Source organism: Carassius gibelio, chromosome A24, assembly GCF_023724105.1.
Source record: "Carassius gibelio isolate Cgi1373 ecotype wild population from Czech Republic chromosome A24, carGib1.2-hapl.c, whole genome shotgun sequence".
In the NCBI taxonomy this organism is placed as follows: domain Eukaryota; kingdom Metazoa; phylum Chordata; class Actinopteri; order Cypriniformes; family Cyprinidae; genus Carassius; species Carassius gibelio.
This window is the reverse complement of record NC_068394.1, coordinates 3,665,144-3,689,418: the sequence shown is the minus strand read 5'-3', so window position 1 is coordinate 3,689,418 and position 24,275 is coordinate 3,665,144. Positions and strand designations below refer to the sequence as shown.

The 24,275-nt window shown below is 36.3% G+C and overlaps 1 protein-coding gene across 4 annotated transcripts in view; it reads right to left on the bottom strand.

Moving 5' to 3' along the window:
* The window catches only part of agap3 (ArfGAP with GTPase domain, ankyrin repeat and PH domain 3), a 143,019-nt gene that overhangs the window by 82,007 nt on the left and 36,737 nt on the right, over positions 1-24,275 (bottom strand). The window contains exon 1 of one of the 4 annotated variants that reach the window (XM_052542901.1): positions 4,212-4,505. The exons of 2 other annotated variants lie outside the window; for them this stretch is intronic. In XM_052542901.1, the coding sequence (XP_052398861.1) occupies positions 4,212-4,329 (118 nt within the window). In that variant the 5' untranslated portion in view covers positions 4,330-4,505. Of the gene's footprint in view, positions 1-157; positions 1,870-4,211; positions 4,506-24,275 lie in introns of those variants that run through there. One more of the 4 variants, XM_052542899.1, reaches the window with a different exon arrangement.

The following is a 24,275-nucleotide window of genomic DNA, read 5'->3' as shown; positions in this document are numbered from 1 at the left end:
GTGCTGCCCAAGCCAGACCTTCAATATCATTTTAATATTTAATCAATTTGCCCTGCTCTCCAAGGCTACATCCTGGCACTCTTCAGACAAAAAAGCAGCACCTTTTCCTGCGTCAGACTGGGATGTGGAATGAATTTATGCATTTTACACAACTTACCTTGACCTTTGCAGAAACCAATGCCAGCTAGAGTCTCTATAGCAACAGAATCTGGCTTTTTATTTCTTGCAGGGGGGTGGCTGCCAACTGCTTGGCTTTCAGTGCACAGCTCAGATTTGTTGCCGGACAATGGGTCTTTCCTCTTAAAACGACTAGTAATTAGCTGCCAAAAACTAGTCTCAGGTTGCAAATGTTTGGTGGGCTTTGTTAGTTTGGGAGGATTGAGAGGGACCTCCAAGATGGCCACTCTGCCCCGAGTTTGGTACTGAATGCACTGTGTGGCCCCTCGATCCTCATCTTTCTCATGAGCTGGCGCTAACATCTTGCCAGTAAGATAGGAAAATGGGCGAGTGGTTTGCATAGATTGTTCTCCGATACTTGAAGTGCGTCTCCATTCAGTCCGATTCTCTTGCTCGGGATGATTACGATTCCGCCTCATCCTTAGACTCAAGCTCCTCCGGAGGGATCCGAATGTTGTCTTCGGTTCTTCTGTCTTCTTGGGTTCCTTTAGCCTTGTTGAAGTTTGTTTCGCCACCACTTCCTTAGCAGTTGCCTGTCGACCAAACCATCTCCATCGGAAGCCCGCACGAGGCAAACTACCAGTGAAAGTGGAAGCATCGTTTGCGAGCTTATCCCGGCATCCAATACGCTCTTTGTTAAGCTCCAGAACAGTCATGCTAACAGGCCGCGGTTTGTTCTTGCTTTTTAAAGTCCGACTTATTGGCGGTTCTTCTAGTGGAAGAGGAAACAAGCTGACAGAAGGTGGCATGTCTGGTTTTAGACCGTCTATCGCACGCAGCTCGGCACGTCTTGTCCTACACCGCTGGACCACATCTGGGCAACCTTGGTTATTTAGGATCGTGGTAGGCAGGAGATTGCTGTTTGAGTGGGTAACTGTCAACAAACAATCATTGAGAGGTTTTGTAGAGCTGTCTTGGTGGTTGATCGCGGTGTTTTGGTGTGTCCTGTTATCGTCTGGGAAGACGTACATGCTCACGGCTCTTCTGCTGCCCAGGAGGCGAAGCCCATGTGCAGGCCTTCGCAAGACCGCCACATGAGGTTCTGTTGCATTTTCCAGAAAAACAGCATTACAATTTAGTTCCTTAATGGGAATGTGGCAAACATCAGCACCGAGTTCTCTGGTCCATGATTTATCTTCCCTAGCCAAGTCAAAGTCTTCCGCAGACGTTTGTTTCAAACAGCTGTCCTGGAGTAAAGGAGGTAACTGGTCCGTCCTCATTCCTAGTACCTCCCCTTTCCTCCACCCCCCATTCCCCGTGCTGCTCAGGTAAAGCCACCTGTTGGGCTTTCCAACTGCACTCCTCCTCTGCCCCGGGCTTTCTCGACGTTCCTCCCTCTGATCCGCCTCTTGTCTTTCGTCACCCTCCTCCTCCTCCTCTCCCACGATGTTTTTTACAACTACTAGCTCAGCCTCTCCTCTTCTCTCAGCCCCTCCCGAAGGCGTCATAGTCTGTACCTCCTTCTGGAGTCCCATTCTGGAAAACTTTTTTCACCAACAGATTTTCACCAACTTTGTCTTGGTGAAGCAATGTGATTCTACCTTTAAAATTCACATTTAATATCATGGACACACTTCCACAAGCTTGGTCTCTGCAACTTCAGCACTCTCTCTCTCTCTAACACAGTCGCTCTCGTAATCTTTCACCTCCAGGCCACATTCCAAAAGCAAGCAAAATCCCTCACCTTTGACTTGTGAGAGATGGAGACCGAGTTGAGGAGAAAAAAAAACTTCAAACAAGCCCCAGCATGACCTCACTTTTACCTTGCAGGGGATTATGGGGGGAATTATGCACTCATTGGCATGATGAATGCACCCACAGATTAAGTCGTCTTTGGTCTTCTCCTACTGTCAAAAACAGGTCTGTGCAACCCTGCAGTCAGCAGTGTAGGAAAATTCCTTAATGTTCAGGTTCTTGGCATGAGAGAGAGGGGTCTGTTTGAACTTCAAGCTGTTCCCATATGTCCCAAGGATAGCAGCAAAACAAGGAGCAGAATCTTTTGTCTCCTTAAAGCGAAGCCATTGCCGAGGCACCTGTAGAGAAATCCTTGTGGGAGTTACTGCTGTGACTGAAGATTAAAACGGAGGGTGCCTGATGCTTGAAGCGGCGAGTATCTTCTGCACGGTTACCAACATTTGCACCATCCTAAAAAAGCATCCAAATTAAAGGGCATTTTGTAGAGCTTCCCTTTCCCAGAGCCTGCCTCGGTCATTCTCTCTTTGGCTCCCTTGTTCCTACCCTCCCATCCAAAACTGCCCTCCCTCGCAACTGCATTTCCTCATCCAAATGAACATGACAGAAATTGGCAAACAAAACTGGGAAGCTCATTTCATGAAGGCAGGATGAAATGCCAAACAATTCCCCAGTTTTCTCATGCAAGTTTTGCATATGCTAAAAGAACTGCATGTAAAATGTTTTCTCCATCACTTACGGAGCGGAGTCTTTAAGTGTTATAGGAAAGAAAGTTAATGTGCAATGAAAATGAAATGATTTCCCTAGAGTCAGTGGAACTAAATGTGCATGCAGAAGTTGTCTCCACTATGAAAATACATACAGAAGAATTCAAAGCCTCTACCCAATATCCAATAGTTTAGCTTTGCTATTAAGATGGCTTGCTAAGATTCAGTACAACATGAATATCTGTTCCAAATATGGAGAATCTGACTTGCCTATAAGCCATCTGGATTCGGAAAACAAGGGAGCATATTTTGGGCTTGTAAAGAGCACCCACAAGTGGTTCCAATGAAAAATACCCCACCAGTCCAGTACTACTAGAGTGCCATAGAGAAAAACTATTAATCTTAGACTCACTTGACAGCGTTTAAACAAAGATTCCTGCAGTGTAATGGAATTTGTGAGAGGAAGTATGTCAGTTGGTCTTACAGCTGCCATCTGACAGACAAAAATACAAAATCAAAGGCAGCAATTTTGTCTGAGAACAGTTTATTTATTACTTAATTCATAAAACATCAGCCAAAACTTCAAATCAAACAGATTTGTAAAAAGATGCTAAACAATACAGCAGCACTCCTTCCATTTTCCTTCTTTTTTTGCTCTTTAGAGCTACTTCCCCACTTTTCTTTCCTTTTCTTACTGTCTTTCCTTTCGTCAGTTTCTTTCCTTTCCTCCATTCTTTCTGTTTCTTTCTCTTGTTCTCTCCTTCTTTTCCTATTTTCAACTTTCCCCTCATTTTATCATTTCTTTTTTATCTTCCTTTTCCATTTTTATCTTCCGGCGTACAGATGAAATGAGTTTGAGAAGACCAGTCAACAGATCAAGACGATCTGTGCTCTGATCTCCATCCTATGAATTAAAACTTTCTATTTATATTTCTATAAGAAGTCTTTTTGGAAAGAAGTTTCTTGGCCATAGACCACTGGTATCTTGAGCTTACACCCACTCAGATTAAGATCTTTGATCAATTTCCAATTTGTATAAACTAATAAATTAAATTACTTGGACATATTTGAGAACATAATGGCTAACGGTTTCACTTTAAAGCCATATTCAGCCTACCAAACATACCCATTTTTAGATTTAGCTCCTAGAAGATCTTATTAAAACCTCATCCAAAATGATACCTCTTGCTATAATTATTTAAAACACAACGCAACAGCCGAAACATCACACGTATGTCCCTGACGACTCCCTATTCATTCACTACAAAAATAACTCATGTAAATAACTTTATCATACCTGAAATGCCTTCACTTTTACAGCTTCCACAGCACTTCAAATACATCTAACATCCAAGCAACAAGTTCAAACGTCTACAAAGTTCAATATTAATACCATTTTCCCAAAAAGACTCTAGTAAACAGATGACACAAAGACATGGATATTTGGTATTTACAATTTTTCCTTAAAATAAAAAAGAAAATCTGAACAGTTCAGGTTTTTAATGACCCAATGACAGCATTAGAGCAAACGCTACAAAAAAATGGAGCATGAATCAGTACCTGTGTTGATCAGACAGCAACTAACACCTGTAACACATGAAACGGATTACTTTCCTTTGAAGAAGGATTTATTACCTGTGTCTACCGCGTAAGAATTCGTCACCCCCATAACCTCCACTGAGATCAAACAGTCCTCTTCGTCCCACTGCTGATGGTCGGGTCTCGGCCGTCTTTTCCCTCCAAAACACATCATGATGACGACTTCCCCAAACTACAGGAATATCCACTGACATTATCAGGCCAAGACCAAACTAAAAACCCAAGTTCAGGGTCCGAATCATCTTCTATTTAAGCATGCTCTTTAAATGAGATGGCAAAATCCTAGCACTGCTTTTGACAGACTGACTAACGTCATGCTCAGTCCGGGTGAGGAGGAGGAGGTGGCAGACAGGAAACATGTCCACCCTCTGTAATCCCTCATGAGAAGGAGGAGGTAACCACGGCCTCCCTTGCTCACCTGAACCTGGAGTAGGATTAGTTTAATCCTTACCCAACAGGAAGTCATTGGTGCATTCTCCATCCCTCCATTCTGATGCGAACACACACACACAGAATCGTGATCATGTTCGACTCCGTTTTGGAGTAAAGCACGGCTCGCCCTTTCAAAACTAGCTGAACTCATCAAGGTATCTGTGCAATGCTCTGACGCAAGACGCGCCACTGATATTTCAAGTCCAACCACAACAAGGCCGTCTGTGATAAAACATTCCTTTTGTCTTAAAAGTCGGATTGAGCAAACATCATAAATGCAAAAATCTCGAGTGTGACAAAAACATCAGTCAAATCTCCACTTCATGAAACCATTACAGAGATGCACAGGGTTGCTCAAAAAAAAAAAAAAAAAAAAAAAAAAAACTATACAAACATAATTGGAATAATGGAATGCATTTAATTAACGAGGTCCCATAGAAATGAGAGCACATAAAGATCATATCGACTCAACATCTCATTACGTTTTCATTAAAAACCACCGCGCCATCGGCAGTACCGTCTGCGAGGCTAAATGGATACAAATACTGATGGATGACAGAAAACACACATTTTGCCCTTGCGAGGTGGTGAAGCGAACACAGAGCATTAGATATGCCTTTCATTTATACCGATTTAATTATGCAGACCATCAGAAAGTGGGTTTCCGAATGGTTTTTTTTCACCCTCGGGGTGCACCTTTATTACTGAGAACCCTTTGGAAATTGGCCTGCCAGTCTAATTAAAACAGAAAAACTGATTACGGTCACACAATTAGGCCCTCTTCCCTTTTTCCTTTTAACACTTTTAATGCTGGATGAAAGTGACACAAGCTGCATGCCAATCTCTCTTGTCTTTCTTACGAAGACGCTCCGGAAAAACAGTAATGTTGTGAAATATTATTACAATTTAAATACAATGTAAAATCTAATTTTATTCATGTGATCAAAGCTGAATTGAATTGAATTTTTTGGCACCACTGCACAATATTTTTCAGGATTCTTTGATGAATAGAAAGTTCAAAATAGCAGAATAGATTTAAGATGATACTAATTTCTTTCAACAAAAATAAATAAATAAATGCACGAATAAATAAATAAATGAAACCCTAAACCTTTAAACGATATGGTGTAAATATTGCAGTTAAATATTATGCATTATTAATATTTTGCTGGGAAAAGGAAAGACCAGTTCAGAAAATCAATTTCAGAAAAAAATATTACCACCAAAAGTATGAAAAATATGTTTAGCTAAATCACCAGGCCTTAAAGCATGCCAGCATCTCTAAATAGCTTTTCAGTGTGCAACTACTAGTCCAAAAATAATGTGACTATTTGCTAATATGCTTTTCTTGCAACCTGCATATATTCTGTTGCGTATATTAAGCCAATATAAATCGCAAACAGATTCTAAATCATTAAGACTAATCATAAATGCAACATTACCTTCTAACAATTTGTGTCCATAGACATACGCACCAGCAGGGGGCAGTCTGTCTTCTCTCACAGAGGACTGCTGAACCTATTAGTTCAGTTCATAAATCAAGTCTAGCATCATTAAATCTAGATTTTGTCTGTATAATATGTGCTTCCACATAGCTGCCAACATCTTTCACCCAATTATATGCTTCTAATATTGAATATTGACATTGCTCCTTGACACACAACAACAAATCGTTCTGTAATTATAAGGAATTAGCATTTTTCAAGCTGCACTGCAGTCCAGGTCAAAAGCTGGGGGTCCCGGTGAGAACGTGATCATGTGGAGGGAACGCACGGGAGGTGTGGAGCACTGTAGTGCAGTACAGTGATGTTACGTAAGGTAAGACGCTCACCGAGTGGAGAATGAATCAAAGAAAGAGTGCAGGATCCGCCGGGATGCAGATAGTCAATTGATACTGACTGAAGTTTAATTAGGGTTCGTAATGAGTTGTGAACGCCTTTATACTCACATAAAGTGAAGAGCCAGAGATATACAGTATGTAGGGTTTATAATGCTTTTGTCTACACATAAACACCTCCTAAACACTTCAGTTTCTAACTACAGCTGCATTATGTTGTGCTTTGTTTTTGCCATGATGCATCAGTCATAGAAAAAATTGCACTGATTTTCACTTGATCCTTATCTTACTGTAAATTATTTATCAAAGAACATTGTTAAAAATATTTTTAAAAAAGTATAATAAAATGTCAATTTTCTCCTTTTTGATTATTTTAGTGTTGTTACTGTTAACTTAAGTTAAAATAAAGCTTAAATCTAAATATTAGATAAATCTTGGAATTGGAAATGTTAATACTTATACATTATATAACACTACATAAAATAAATTTAAGATGGAATACCGACATCACTAAAAGTAATACTGAAAAAAAGACAAAATTAAAAGTTAAGAGAAAAATAAACTTAATATAGTGCATTAGATGGAACTTTAAAATCTTTCAAATACATGTCCTTATTTGTTTAGTTGTATTTTATATTTTATCTGTATCTATCTGTATTTTTAGGCTCTGTTAGTTTTATCTGTATGCACAATGGGTCTGAGAGTAACGCAATTTCAATTCTCTGTATGTATGTACTGTACATGGGGAAGAATTGACAATGAATTAGCAAGTAAAATGAATGAAAAATTTGGTATATAAAAACTGAAAATAAAACAAAATAGATGGAACTTCAACTCATTGAAATAAAATAATTTAAGTTAGTATAGTAAATGACTACAACTAAAACTGAAATAAAATAACTGCTGCCTTGGGTTTATGTTGACTTTAAGTGTGTCATTTCTGTGCCAGATGAGCAAAACAACATTATCTTTCTAGATCAGTTCCCCAAGACCTCTCGCCCCTTCTGCCTTTCATCATCCATTTGCCAGCCAAACAGGAAGTCCCGCCCACGAACCCACCTCATTGGCTAAGCCAGAAGTTAAGGCCACGCTGGACATCTCAAAACCAACAGAGCACAAATATAGCTTTAGGAAGTCCACTTTAAAATGGCTTACTTAAAGTTTTCTCTGCACTTAACTGAGATAAAAGCAAGGATTTTAACAAAGAATTACACACTTCACCTCTGACAGCAGCTTCCTGAAAAAGCCTGCAAATCTGCTTTCCGGGTCTCTTCCTGGTCTGGTGGGGGTAGGGGGGGGGTGGGCTGGGTTCAGACACCAGATTTAGCCCCACTACTGTCAGCCTGCTATTTGGGCCGCGCTGATGACTAGGTGTTAAACGGGTGACTAAAGCACTGGAAACGATCTTAATGGAATGGAATGACTCAGCGGAGGAATGAACTCGCACACACACAAACACGACCACGTCACGTCACGATAACCTTCCTCCTCTTCTGTATCAAGAGGCCACATTAAACCCTGTTTCACTGTGATCTCTATATTATGTCAAAGCTGAAGTGTCATCTTTACAGTCTTAAATATGTTCATAATATGCAGGGATGAGCAGAAGTAGGCTGATTTCCAGTGCCACACATCCATACCGGTTCAAGCACTGTTTGGAAATCCTGTTTGAACACAGTCATTATATTTGCAATTAACTTGGTGACGCTAATGCCACAGAAATTACAGCTTTATGTGGGTTTGTATTACATAACACATGCCTCCTCAAATCTATCCTGATCGTGTCCAATGTCAGAGAACAAAGAGCATAAAAACAGAGAAATAAACACATTAACACTTTTAATTTGTTTAAATATGTTTTTTTTATGTGCACCAGTTCACTAATGCATTCAAACAATTATAAAAATTATGAAATTGAATATATTTTAATAACTGCCTATCTGGTAATGATTTCTTGCTAATGTTTGTTAACTACTTAGAGCAATTAAAAACTAAAGTAATTAGAGTAATTAAAAACACTAACAAAAAATTGTGTATTCAGTTATGAATATGAAAATACATTAAGTTTTGTAACTATAAAGTGATTTGTTGCACATTATATAATCATTTTTAATATTAGAATATGATAGTTGCAATACATTTTGTTATCTTAATCTTTTAATATTATATTATAGAATATAATTAGAGATTATTTAAGTGATTTGTTATAAGTATATCAAAATATACTACATGCATTTGAATGCACTTATTACATGATAATTGCAATGTTTACGTTATCATGAGTATTATTTTTGAGATCATTACATTTGCAAAATATCATTGTAGTTCATTCTAAGTCATAATACTTTCGTTATGTCGAGATAACGAGAAAATTAAGTCATAACGAGAAAACAACTATTTTTATGTCGAGATAACGAGAAAATTAAGTCGTTATAACGAGAAAATGACTATGTTTATGTCGAGATAACGGGAAAATAAAATCGTTATAACGAGAAAACAACTATGTTTATGTCGAGATAACGAGAAAATTAAGTCATTATAATGAGTAAACGACTATGTTTATGTCGAGATAACGAGAAAATTAAGTCATAATGAGAAAACGACTGTTTATGTAAAGATAACGAGAAAATTAAGTCATTATAACGAGAAAACAACTATGTTTATGTCGAGATAACGAGAAAATTAAGTCATTATAATGAGAAAACGACTATGTTTATGTCGAGAAAATTAAGTCATTATAATGAGAAAACGACTGTTTATGTAAAGATAATGAGAAAATTAAGTCGTTATAACGAGAAAACGACTATGGTTATGCCGAGATAACAAGAAAATTAAGTCGTTATAACGAGAACGACTATGGTTATGTCGAGATAACGAGAAAATTAAGTCGTTATAACAAGAAAACGACTTTGGTTATGTCGAGATAACGAGAAAATTAAGTCGTTATAACGAGAAAACAACTATGTTTATGTTGAGATAACGAGAAAAATTTTGTCGTTATAACAAGAAAACAAGAAGGAAAAAAATAATAATGCATGGCCGCTTAGAACTTCCGTAAATATCAGATGGTAATACCACCGTATTTTTTATATAAATCACAATAATAAATTACATACATAGCATAAACCATGAAAAAAAAAAAAGAAAGAAACACTGGTGGATTCCACAATGATGGTAATATCATGTTATTTTCTGAAGTACCTCAGTACTATTCAAGTATCATGATATAATGATTTTCAGAGTCATATCATGGTACTTGAATGCTACTGTCAGGTACTTCAAAGAATGATGCAGCTGTATTATCATGATGTCATCATAGCAGTGGTATATGTTGATGATAATTCCACAGTACTTTTTCTAAGCCTATAGTTTGACCATTTTGTGCTCTTATAATTGTTAAAATGACACTACATTGTGCAAATCATACACAAAGACACAAAAGCATCCCAGCTGAACTCTTCCTTCAAGCCATAACTGCTCCTCCCCGCCTCCATCACCATGACAACATGCATCAAAATGCCTAGCCGTTTCCATGGGACCAAAAAGAGAGTGCTCCGGAATTTTAAGGACCTTCAGTCATTTCCCTGAATGAATAAGAGCTAGTCAAATCTTCATACGTAACAAGGTTGACAATAACCTTCAGCATGAGAATGATGACATCACATTTAGTTAAGCCACTGACAAACTGGGTCAAAGTTAGTTAAAGAATGTTTCTCATCTCCTCAACTGAACACAAACTCATATATTACAGGAGAGATGAACGAACGATGAAAAGTGGACAGTACTTTGATTGACAGCTGCAACAACCAATCACAACGCCAGCTATTAGAATGCTAAAAATGACAAACCTACACAAATACCAACAATATCAAAGAAGTAAAATGGTGCCTAAAAATTATACAAATTATTATTAATGCTGCCTTAAAATGATTATTGTTATAAAACTGTAGGAATACCAATACTCCTACCAGTTATTATTTTTAACTAAAACACTATTGTTAATTAAAAACCTTATTTGTCAACTGAAATAAACCTGAAATAAAATGTAAATATCAGATAACTCAATTAAAATTAGAAACAAACTGAAATAAATGTAAGACAAACGGTAAAATATAACTACAAGTGACATAAAAAAGTTTTATTTAAAATTAAGAAAAACAACAAAAGCACACAGCATAATTACTAACACAAATTAAAATAAAACTTTTAGAAATGTTGAACAAAAAAATAAAACCATAAGGTGAAATAAAAATAAATGAAACCAAAATAGTTATATATAGTTATAAAGGTAAAACAACAAAAGAACATAGCATAATTACTATATTTAATACAAATAAAAAGGAAAAGTTATAATTAAAAAAAAAGAAAATTAAAATAGAAATTATAATAGAAAAGATACTAGAAATTAAATAAAAACAAAATGTCAAAAAAAAAGCACAATATAGTTACTAGAAATTAAACAATTAAAAAGAGTAAGAATTTTAAAATCACAATATAATTACTAGAAATGAAAGAAAATGTAAAACAAAAGTTTATTAAATGTTTAGTAAAATGAAAAATTGATGTAGTATTTACTGATAAATACTATAAGTCTATTTTAACTCACAAAAATCAGCAAATTAGAATGATTTCTGAAGGATCATGTGACACTGAAGACTGGAGATATAATGATGAAAATTCAGCTGCGCATCACAGAAATAAATTACATTTGAAAGTATATTTAAATAGAAAATAGTTTTTTCAAATTGTAATAATTTTTCACAATATTGCTGTTTAACTCTATTTTTTATTAAATTAATGCAGCCTTTTTGAGCAGATGAAACTTCTTTAAAAATATTTTTCAATTATACTACACACGCACACAGAGGCAGGCGTTCTCTGTACGTTCAGAGAGAGAGCCACAGAAGAAGACAGACTGTGATGTTGCAGTAGTAGAGAAGCACTCGAGAGCACGTGGGTGTCGAGCTTTTTAAAATGCAGCTGCTCCACCAACTTGCACACGTCACAATTCCTCTACTGCAGAGAAAATCATAGGTTTGAGCGTATCTGTGGGACGCAGGGTACAGAGAGAGAGAGATATATTACAGGCGCATCTCTCTCTCTCTCTCTCTCTCTCTCTCTCACTCATTTACTCTCCAAAAATCAGCTTGTGGATTCACCTCACGTTTGTGTAAAAAAAGAGACCGTATGAACACAGATTATTAAATGTCATTTTTCAGTAAGCGTAACGTGTCGGAGCAAACCGTAACCTTCAACGGAGGACCACCAGGCACTCCAGCGAACAACAAAATCCCAAAAGAGGGTCAAAGCAGTTTGGAAAGATGTTTTCCTGACAGATCACTATCAGAGGAGGAGGAGTTCACCCCAAAAATACAAAAAGTTCACTCACTCTTCTATTGTCCCAGATCCATATGTTGTTATTTATATATTATATATGTTATATACACAAAAATTATAATAAATCCAGTATATATATATATAAGAAATCAATATTAAGAAAATATATTAATAAATATTAATCTATTACAATGCAATAACAATACCACATTTTTAATTGATTATAAAATATTGTTAATTAATAATACTATTATTATCAATACACTACGAATAGTAAAAATTATACTATTTATAAATAAGTCAAAAAAAAAATGTGGTAATCTTGTTTTTGAAACAATATGAGGATGAGTTGACAGAATTGACAGAATTGTCTTTTTTTTCGTGAACTTTCCCTTGAGGTGGGTTGAGAGATACTCAGAGAGAGAGAGAGAGAGAGAGAGGAACTCTGGGAGTCCAGCCAGAGGCTCAGGGAGGAGAGGGTGAGATGAGGAGCATCAGCAGGCGAGCGTGGGCTCACAGATCACTCCTCGATGCTCTTCAGATGCTCCAGAACCAGCCCTCACAAACAAACACAGCCAGAAATCACTGCCCTACATCCACACATCACACGCCTCAAATCAAGAGCTCCCTCTTCAAATGACAAGTGCACAGCTTTTTGGAAATGTCATGAATGCCGCTCGCTGTACTCTGATGGCACTCCATGGTGTTGATTACGGGTCTCAGAAACATCCACCAGGCTCATATTATATTTAACACGACGTTTATTCCTTATTTATTTTGAATGTAATAAAACACTTCATAGTCTTAAAATCTGTCTTATGTTCTTTCCTACAGAAAGCGACTACAGAGAAGCTCCCAAAAATAGCCCTGTAATCGGGAAGCAGCAAGAGTGTAATACTGCCTTTTCTCCCGAATCCTCTTCCTCCCACACACATTAACACACAATCAAAATGGGAAGCTCATTGTGGGCCTTAAGGCAGCTCTTGTGTGCAACAGTGTAGCTGGATTCGACCCGCAGCGCTAATTTTACCACTAGCTGCTGTGTAGCAGGCCTGGATGTTTCTGAATAAAGGTTTAGCAAGCCTTTGGGTAATTGAGTGTTTTTACATATAAAGTGATGGTGATTACTCTGCATTTAAATCAAATATACACAGTGTCACTTCATACTTAACTTTGCATCAAAATGTCCTTTCAACAATTGAAAATTATGCATAAACACAACCACATCATGTTTAGCCCTGTGAATTGTGTCACAGTTAAACAAATCAACCTCTCGTGGTGAAATTATTCTGAAACGTGAAACAAGATAACAAAAAAAGGCCAGATTTTATGAAGCAAAGCGGCTTTGAGGTTGTGATTCAGAAGTTAACGCACATGCTACAGACTCATTTGGAGGAAACATTAAATTTAACCATTCCTGTAAAATAATAGAAATATAAAACGAATAAAAAGAAAAAAATAAAATGCAAAAAAATAAAAAAATAAACGTATAAAATGTTTTTTTTAAATAAATAAATAAATATTATATATATATATATATATATATATATATATATATATATATATATATATTTTTTTTTTTTTAATCAAATAAAATAGGTCCATCAGGTAAACTGTACTTGCAATTCTTTCCGAAAACAAGGGGAACAGGGCTAGACAAATGTTTAGTTATCATCTCTGAGTTTACAGATGACCTCCGCAGGCATCACCGATCCATGAAAGAAAAACACCAGAGATGATCTCGCAGTGAATCACATTTCCCAAAGGAGCCTAGCACACCACTGCTAATGTTATTATGAATCAGACTGACATTACAGAGTAAACCCCGCATCTGTCTGCGCTCAACAACTATTCTCTTACCCACCATTTCAAAGTTTCCAGAGACACTCAAAACTAATTGCATAATTCTTACAAAAGTTTTCTTGAAAGCAAGACAAATACAGAAAGAAAAGAAAAGGATTATCCTTCAATGATGTGTGATATAAACTGCACAGCAAAGGTCAACACCAATAAAATCAAAGCCAATAATACAGCACAGTATATCCAGAAACAAGAACACTTTGGCAATAGACACATTTTATATTATTTATACTGGCCATGTTTAAAGAGCCACTTATGTTTGTTGAGGAATATTTCATATAAATAATACTTAAACTCTAAGTTAACGACAAAACACACAACAGAAAGGCCTATGCATTATTCAAAGATTTGCACCTTATTACTGTAACAGCACAGAATGACGATGAGAGAGAATGAATGGGGAAAAATAAACTATAATTGGAATAAAGTATGGGGAAAAGACCTTTCCTTACAGCCTTATAACACTATAAGCCTTAAATCTCCTACAGAGATGGCTAATCGAGGCTTTCTATTAAATGGCATGACCTTAAATCAGTGAAAGAAGTTGAATTCTCGGGGCTTTGCTTAGGTCGGACTAGCGCAGACGTTCAGTGCAGATCAACAGGTCACATACAAAGGCAACAGATCATTTACCCTTTGCTGGGAGTTTGATTGACAAGTGATCTGACCAATCACGACGCAGAGTCCGCTGTTTTGTCTGACAAACAAACCACACAGGAGAATAGATTTATGTAGATCTGCACAATTAAAGCACCACAGTATTATCATCTGATACGCTCACAGTGCACGGCTCTCAAAAACATTCACACGTTTGATAGAATTGAAGAATTTGAGGCCAGTATTTTATTCTGCGGTGATGAAGCACCATCCAGGCTGGATCTGTGTAATCTGCAGGATGCTGCGGTGTCGTGATGCAGCTGACGAATACACACCGCTGCGTTTCTAATGTGTCATCGCTCAGCTGTATCCTTCCGTCTGATCCAAACATCTCTCACTGAGGACATGACTACCAATTCATTTCCTCTTCACCTCTACAGCCGTCACAGACACAGGACGAGACCAAACAGCTAGGAACCTTAAAAACAGCCTCATTAAACTCAAATCTTAAGATGCGTCCCACCAGAGACACAGTTCAACTCTCAAAAGAGAGAGAAAGGAAGGAAGGAATGAAGAACAGATGATTGATTGAATGAATGAAAGCAAAGAAGAACAAACAAACAAATAGGAATTTTTAAATTAAACCATCACAACATGGCTTACTGAAATTATCAAATCACAAAGTACTATAATTTTACACTTGATTCATTCTTAATTTAATATTTTAGAGTATAATATTATAGATATATTATAATAATATATCTATAATAATAATAATAATGATCATCATCATCGTTATAATTATTTGTTCTTGTTGTATTATATAAGAATTAATATATTATAACCTATATAATATTTGGCTAAATTGAGCAGCCCTAAAAAAATAAAAAATAAATAAATAAATAAACGAAAATATAAATATTATAAAAATATAATATAAAATATAAAAAATATAAATATAAAAAAAGAAATATAATTAAACCCAACAAAAAACAAATAAATAATATTATATATATACACATATATATATACATATATATATATATATATATATATATATATATACATATATATATATAAAACAATACATTTTTCCCCTATACATTGTGCGGCCCTACAAATGACTGGAAGGAAAGAAGGAATGATTAACCAAGAAATGAAAGCAAGAAATAACAAAATGCAAAGGAAGAACAAAGGAAGAAGAGAAAGGATGGAGAGGAGGCAAAAAGAAAAACTGAAGAGAAGAAAGCAAATCAACGAATAAAATTATAGCTAAAACGTACAGAAAGAATAATGAAATACATAAATAAAGGAAGAAAGGAAATATGAAAGGTTAAAGGAAAAATGACCAAGAAAGAAATTCAACAAGGAATGAGGGAAGGAAGGAAGGAGGGATAGAAGGAGAGAGTTTGGGAAGGAAGGAAATCTGAAAGGATGAAGAAAAACAATCAAACAAGAAAGGAGAAACAAACTAAAGGAATGAGGAGCAAAAAGAAAAACTGAAAAAAAGAGATAAACCAAACAAGCAAGAACAAACAAACTGATGGAAGGAAGATCCAAAGAAAAAAAGTGTTAAAAAAAGCAAGAGATAAAGCAAACATTGAAGAAACAACAAAAGAAAGCAAGATCAAACAAACTGAAGAAAGGATAAACTAAAACTGAAGAAAGAAAAGAAAGAAAGCAAGATCAAAGAAACTGAAGAAAGAAAAGAAAGAAAGCTCCTCCTCTTTCTGTTGCATCACACATGTATTAATAAAGCACCGCGACTCAAACATCCGAACGAGCCTCTTGTGCTCGTTACATTACATCTAACTGCTCAGAATGAAGTTTGATCGCGCGTGTTTCCTCGCAGCACTTCACAGGAGGATTCCAGGGAACACATGAGTACTTCGTGTCTTTCTAAAATCTCAAACTTTTTAATGTAAAAGATCAAATATCAAATATCCAGGGACGAACCACGTTCAGGGAGCGACTAGCTTCAGTGGCTCAGTTCCCAACACTCCCTCGACTACTTGTCAACAAAAAAACATCTGCTGCGTTATTTAAACGGGCCAAAACGAGGACAAGGACAGAATCCAAACACAGAACGAGGTCAACAGCATGAAAACACGTCTATAGACATTCCCGAACATGTCAGAGCTATCCCATAGTGCTTTTCTCCACATGACCGGACTATATTTGGCCAACAGTGGCCAGTGGGAGAAAGACAGGTGTGACAGCAGACACATAGTGACTCACGGCCGTCTTCAGCCCGCTGCGGCTAATGTGCTGTGCTAATGGGAGCAAGACGACAAACACTCAGACGAGAGGCCAGACTTAATAAAACCAAACCTGGAGAGAGTCCTTGACAATTTAATTACAGGCAAGATACATAAAAAAAGCTGCATTAGGTGCAGCTTCTGTGCCACTTCTGCTATGCAAAAATTGATTTTGTTGAAACTAATTTCTTTTGGTTGGTAATTGTCTTGTTATTTGAATTTATCAATTAAATGGAAGAATTAGAAATAATCGATCATGCATATATGGAATAAGGGTAGAAAATGCCCTTAAAAAGTTTAAAATGCCTTTGTAAATCAATTTAAGGTGGCAAAAATCGGCCCATCACTGCTGCCAACCATTGGACAAAATATGAAGTTAATTGGATGTAAAAAGTATTGTAGTGTTTTCAAAGCCTCCACCTGTTGGGGACGAGCAGAAAGTGGCCGGTCTGATGGGTTAGCATGGGTTTAATTGATGCGCTGCTGCTGCAGAAGGAAGCAGGTGTTGTTTTAATGATGAGGGCATCTTCCGGCCAGCGCTCTGCTTTATTTCGACCATCTGCATTCTCTGCTCATTCTCTTTTTCAGAGCTTCGTGAGACATACCAATGAGTCAAGCTCTGTGCAGCTGTCAAAGCTAACCCTCCAAGAGAGAGAAAGACAGAGAAAGATACAGAGAAAGAGAAACAAACAAAGAGAGAGGTGGGTGGAGTCACAAGAAATCACTGGAAAAAGAGGGCCAGCTGAACAGATATAGGAGAAACGACAAGTCCATCCCTCCATCCATGTAAATCAGAGTTTTCCTTGTAAACAGTGATTGTGACAAGTGTTTAAGTGTTAAGTGCTGCAGCATGTAGCTCCGCCCACCATGAAATATCACTGGTCCAAAATTGGCCCTCCATGTAACTGTACATCAAATATCTTCTGATTGGCTGTGATTGTGTCATGCAAATGTAGACACATTAAGAATGATGATTCCACACCTCTATTTAGATCCTGACAGTTTTATGGCGATTCAATATTAGCCATACAGTTAATGCTACGCTAATGCAATCAACAGAACACAAAATAAACCTGAAACTCAATTTAGCGTGCAGCGTCAGCTCAGACGGATCTGCACTGTCTGTGACCAGGATGCACACGTATCCAGAGGTAGACTGCATCAGGGATCCACAAACGTCTTCATCATAAGCTAATAACATGTTGCAGTTTGAGTCTGAATGGGGGTAATCAAACTCTGCTTATCAGGGGGTATAATGGCAGCTAGAGCTGGTGTTTGTCAGCTAATGCACCGGTTGTCCAAAGCCACAGACGCTCAGCAGATAATGGCAGGCCATGGTGCTTATAGATGTCAGTGGAAGACATTTCCCTCCTACACTCCACCGTCAGAGGTCATTCAGAAGAACTGAATAAAGCACTGACTCAGTAAAGGGATCGGAGGTGGTTCCTGTAAAAAGTTCAAATCAGGAAGAATCACTAATTCATATGATGCCAAGAGTAATGCTGTTAACTGCTAGGAAAAAAAAGCTAGATCAGCTAGATGGAGAATTATGGAGAAAACCTTTGGATTATTAATGCCTACATTCTGCATTTTTTTCACGTTTAAAAATATACTATTTTAATAAATACAAAAAAAAAAAATTATGCAAAATACTTTTTGCTTTAATGCAACGTTTTGGATTACTTTACATTAAAATGTATTCTTTCAATAAATGCAAAAACAGTAAAAAGTAAACAAAAACTTTTTGCATTACACAAAACAAACTTGTGCATTATTTTACATTCAAAATGTATTTTATTAAGTTAAAAAGTACAGCAAAAACTGCATTATGCTTATGTTTTACATTTTTTAAAAATGTATACAAGTATTTTATCATTTGCAAAATACAGTAAATACAGTGTTGCATTATTCTGCATTTAAAATTTATTTGAAAAAGTGGGAAAATAGAATTAAATGGTGCGAAATATTTATTAAATTATGCTAAATGCTATTTTTTGCACTGTTTTACATTTAAAATGTTTTCTTAAAAAAAAAAAAAAGCAAAAATGTATTGTAAAAAAAAAGAAGTGAAATGTCTTGCAAAATGATGCAAGAGATGTTTCATGACCCAACAAGGAATATTATGGCAAGAACATTATATGTTCTTATTTCACTTGACATGGGTGCTAAAAAAAGAAATGTTGGGCCCGGTTAATAGCAAAATATAGAATACTGACACTAGATGTAATAAATAAATAAATAAATAAATAATGAAGAAAAAAAGCTTGAAAACTTTTATACAGTGCACTGTAAAGTATAAAAGTTTTCAAACGTTCCTCTCCATTTTCCTATCTAATGAAATATTTTAAAAACATTGCTACATTTCCATACGCATTTGTTTCATTAAACTGTTAAATAAATTCCGTAATGAAGTTTGACTTTCAATATGTAACACTCTCTGCATATCTAAAACGGGTGTATTGTAAATCTGCTGTTGAGTGCACATGAAGTGAAATCAGGGCTGAATGACTTCAATCATAATGATGAAATGAGTTTGCTTGTAATTCATTCAACAATACCGTCACTGACACATATTAAATAAGAAAGGATTAAATTGGCAACTTGTTTTCACAGGTTCTTATTTGCATACTAATTTCGTAATGTAGAAACTGGGCTCAAATGGTGCCATAGATAATCTGATTATGTAAATTAAGTTTGGTATAAAGATAGAAAGTTTTTATTGAACAGCCCAGTTCTAATGATACCTGGAGTGAGACGCAGGAATATTAGTGTCATGATATGCTTACAAATCGATTTCCTGACCATGAGGTGTTCATGCCACTGTATTATGAAATAAAACTATTAAAAGCATGTACATTTACATTTGTATGGCATTCAGGCCATACACATTTTTTTTCTTTCGTTTTTCTTTTTTTAGCAGCATGTTTGGTTTGTTGTTCATCCATTTCCTTTACTTCCTGAGAGCTGAAGGGTGCACACACACACACACACACACACACACACACACACAAACTCCTGTTTCAATCTCGGAAAACATGCACATTCAAAACAGCCCAATCCTCACATACAGGACATTAAAATAACTACAACATTTGCTATATTCCTTACAGGGGACACCGGTCTCAAAGCTCAGTGCCATGACTTCCCCACAACCTTTCCACTTGTTTGTGAGTACAGAATTAAAAAGAAATGAATTCATAAAATAAAATACAGACTAAATTCACTATTGAAATATTGAGATTCATTTGTGGATCGATTTGATTGATCCACTGAAAAGAATCAACTCAAATGAATAGGTTTTCTATTTGCTATGATGGTTTATTGGTCTTAGCTTGCCACTAAGGTACGTGGGCTATGTTAACAAGACAGCGGTGTAGTCAAAAGTGGAAAAGTTTTTCCCTTGTGTTTTTAAAAAGTTTAATGTATACACAACAACGTTTTCAAACACATATCCACGAAAACGGCCAAAAACGCTGCATTACGTACGCCAGGCCAATAGTTGGCACTGTCACCTTGTTAGTAAACAGTGCCTGTAGAGAAATGACGATTATACGTCGTATATGAAGAGTCTGTTGTTGGTTGTAATATTGGTGAAGTAAATCCACACTTTGCTGAAGAAGCATCAGCAAAGTCTTAAGCAGCAACAACAGTAACATACTCCGCCATTGTTGAGTACGTTTGTTCGCACTTGCCTTTAAAATGGACAAATACTGCGCATGTCTACATACCTAACATGTGCTATGCATGCGCATGATGTCATCGTTTTCAAAGATTACCATTTTGGGTGTTTACACGGAAACGCTAATGGTAGCATTTTAAGAAACTTGCACTTTGAAACCCGTTTTCGAAAAAATAAGTGCTTTAAATCCCAAAAATGTCGTTTTAGTGTAAATGAACAGGCAAAACATGTAAAAAGTTTCCAGTTTTTGGTCATTTAAAAGGCCCCTTATGCTGGTCTAGTTTGCACATTTTTGAGAGGTTTTAAATCAGATTAACGCCAGTTTTATCAGTTTAGGAGACCAAATAAACCAGGTATACACCAGCTTGACTATTCTGGGAAACCAACTAAACCATGTAAATCCACACTTGACCAAGTTTAAACCAGCTAAAACCACCTTAAGCTGGAATGAGATGTTCTTTTTCAGCAGGGATATGATTCGAGAAGGTTATGACAGTCCTATCGAGGTAATTATTATCCCTTTATATAATCTTTCCTCCCTATTATTAGGCTAAATCGCCTCGTCACCTTCACTTTTGTACCACATTACAACCTCAGCCTCCATCACGTTTCTCAGAAATTGGCTACGATCAGATAAGCCCCCCACCTCCTCCTCACACTGTCATACCTTATCGGTCTATAAATAGAGGCAGGTAAAGCAAGACCTCATTAATTCAATCACCAGGCGCTGGGACTACCCGCACACTTCTCTGAAGGCGGAAAGTCACGAGTCTGGCACAAGCACCATTCCTCACAACCAACCTCCACGGTGCACCAGCTAAATTTAAACAATCACAGACACCGGGAGTCTCCACGCCACCGAACCCGCGAGAAAGAAGTCAATGGCCATTGTTTAGCATCCAATAAGGAGCATGAAACATTTAAATACAATCCGTTTCAGTGCAAGCTGGTCTAAAAGGTCATTTGTTATTGACATTCATAGAGCTTTTTTATTTTACTGCTTGTGTCGTCAACATCAAAATGTATTTATTTGGAGTAAAAATGAACCCGCAAGTGATTCAAGATGCCGAGGTGATAAGTGAGAAACATGCCTGCACAACAAATTGCTTTGTTGGCTGAGATGGAGAGATTTGAGAAATAAAACAATGATCCCACAGCCTCGTGACATAAAATGAGAACATGATTGTATGAGCTTCGCATGTGTATGTTTAGTCTGTGTTTGAGCCGCACTTTGGCAGCGAATGCGGAGGATGCTGGGCTAAATCCTAACATAAGCTCTACCTACGTACAACACATCGGCCGCTCAACAGAAGAGATCCTCTATTTCAGCCACATTATACAGAGCTAATCTGTGTTAACACACCTGTATTGTCCAAAATAACTCACTAGTAATGTGTTAAAACTGATAATGGAGATTTCATTTCAAATGGATAACTAAAATGTACAGTGTGCCATGCAAATTTAACCACAACAATATTAGGGTGTTAATATGGTTGCCAGGGTATTTGTATACAGTTGCTAAGACGTTTGGAGTGGTATGAACTATACTATAAGTGAATTTAAACAATTCAACACTCAATATCAACTAGTAAATATCCAATATAGCCAATGCAGATAAATAATAGAAAAATAATAATAAATAAAATTGAATAGAAACTAAAATAAGTATATTAATATCAGTAACAACAATACAACAAATAATAATATTATATTTAATACGATACAGATTAAAAATTTAAAAAGTAATCAAATATAATTAAAATAAAGAAAATTTTATATAAACAATAAATAAATAAATACATTCAAACGTGGCTCATTGCAATTAAAAATAATAAAAATAATGTTAAAAAGTTAAATCAAATTATATAATATAAATATAATAGTATTTAAATTAAATTATTTAACATTTTAACTATTGATTTAACACTATAAATAAATCCAAAATTGGCAAGTGAGAAAAAAATAATAATACAGTATTATTAAAGCTTTAAATAAAAAAAGAAATCCACCAATACAAATAAAAAAATCATATGAATACAAAATACAAATGTAATTCAAGTAAACACATAAATAAGTAAATAATAATAGAATATAAAACATTTGCCGTAGTAATAGTGATGCATGCCTTAGTAACTTCAATCAATTGAATGGGGCTCTTATGGAATACATGGAGAAACTGAAGAGCTAACATTCACTGAGAATCAAGCATGCAATCTAGAATTTTAATACTCCATCTTTAATTTTAAGTCCCCTGAGTAATGGTACATAATAATTGAGCAATAATGCATAATAATGGCATAATAATTATGCAAATAACGGTACAGATATGAGGGTTCGAAGGCCAGAAAAACACAATGTACTACATTTTCACAGAAATTATCAGTATCTTGACTGGGTATTGTTAGGAGTAAACAGTAATAATGGATTCTGCCCGAAATTCTGACCCATAGGAGCTGATAGACCTCGGTAGCGCTGTACAAATTTCCCCTGGAACCTTTACAAATTAAGACAAACCTTAGAAAGACAGATGTTTCCCTGAGGAAAGACGGTAAGCGTGCCTCCGTTCCCGCAGGGGCCGTTGTTACTGTCGAGAGCTGGAACACATCCTACCGCCGAGTCGAGGTTTAAAAATATGACTATATAATATAGCATATCTCAAAATTATGATTTAGCCAAGGTGAAGAATTCTCCCGAATATAGAATCTGTAATCTTCAGTTTGCAGGAATTCAGTTTGAAGCCTCCAGACAGAAAAACACTTCAGCTGAAAATTGAGTCCTTAATAAAATTAAACCTCTCTAAAGTTCAGAAGGTGGTACAATAAAGCGGAATATGATGAATGTGCTCTTTTTTTGTGAACATGCATCTTCTGTTGGTTGCGGTTTTATAAAGCATGTGCATTTTCTTCACTGTAATATTGCATATACTTTCATTTAAACCACCGAACATAAACCCAGCTAATTTTTGCATGTGCAAGCATCACATTTTCCTCTAAAACCTGGTTTGTATTGACAGCACATTAATTCATTTACAGTGGATTTCTGTATAAGGATGTGTTAGCTTATAATGACATGCATTTACATATTAAATTGCACAATGGCCTGACATATTTTGACTCAAATCCGCTAAAAGCTCCTTTTGCATGGTGCGTTTTCACTCACCGAGGAACAAGTTTTGTGTTTGCAATGAAAGCATTTTATCTTATTCTCTGGCATTAAATTAGCTGATTTTCTCTTGAATCCCTGTGCAGACATCACACGGTTTACAAAAGAAGATTAGATTTGACTGATCATGTGAACAAGCAGCAGATCCTCGTCACAACCCCAGCTTCAAACAACTTTTATTTTGAGATATTGATTCTGTTGTTTGCAGCCACTAACATATGGCAGTCTTCAAACTGCAAGGTTTGTTCTGCTCACGATTCGATGAAAATGACGTTTCTGTGAATTAAATTGTCCCCGAAATAAGATCTTGACGCACAAGCTCAAAGTTGTCACAAAAAATATAATTCATTTTAATAATACAGTGAACAAACGAAATGAATAAGCGCTTTCTTTATTCCTTTGGTCATTGATTTTTCACCAACAAGCACTGACCACAAACCGCAAACACCTCGTCAGAGTGCATTACTACAGCATCAGAGGTTTTTTGTTTTGCCTGTGGGTGTGTGCTTGTGTGTGTGTGTGTGTGTGTGTGTGGCATTGTGTTATGTAATCACAACAGCGTGGAGGATGCCCTGCCAACCTAACAGGCTCCTGATATTTAACAACTCATGCAGAAAGTTTGGGGAAGTTTAACTAGCGATTTTGTGATTCTTACTAGGGTTAGCATCACCATTATTGCTCATTCTTCAGATCTGGCACCAGCACTAAGTATTAAGCTTTAACTTTTGTACTACAGATGAGAAAGATACCTAAAAATTAGCTGCTTTGTTGCTGCTTCCAAGCAATCAGACTAGAATATGTTTGGCTAGCAGATGATACATTTACACTGATTTAGAGACTTGAATGTAATGAGCTGGTAAGCAACATGATCAAATTATCTGCAAATTCTTTAGTAAACAGATTGATACCACAATGGTTATTGACTGATAGCTTTCTGT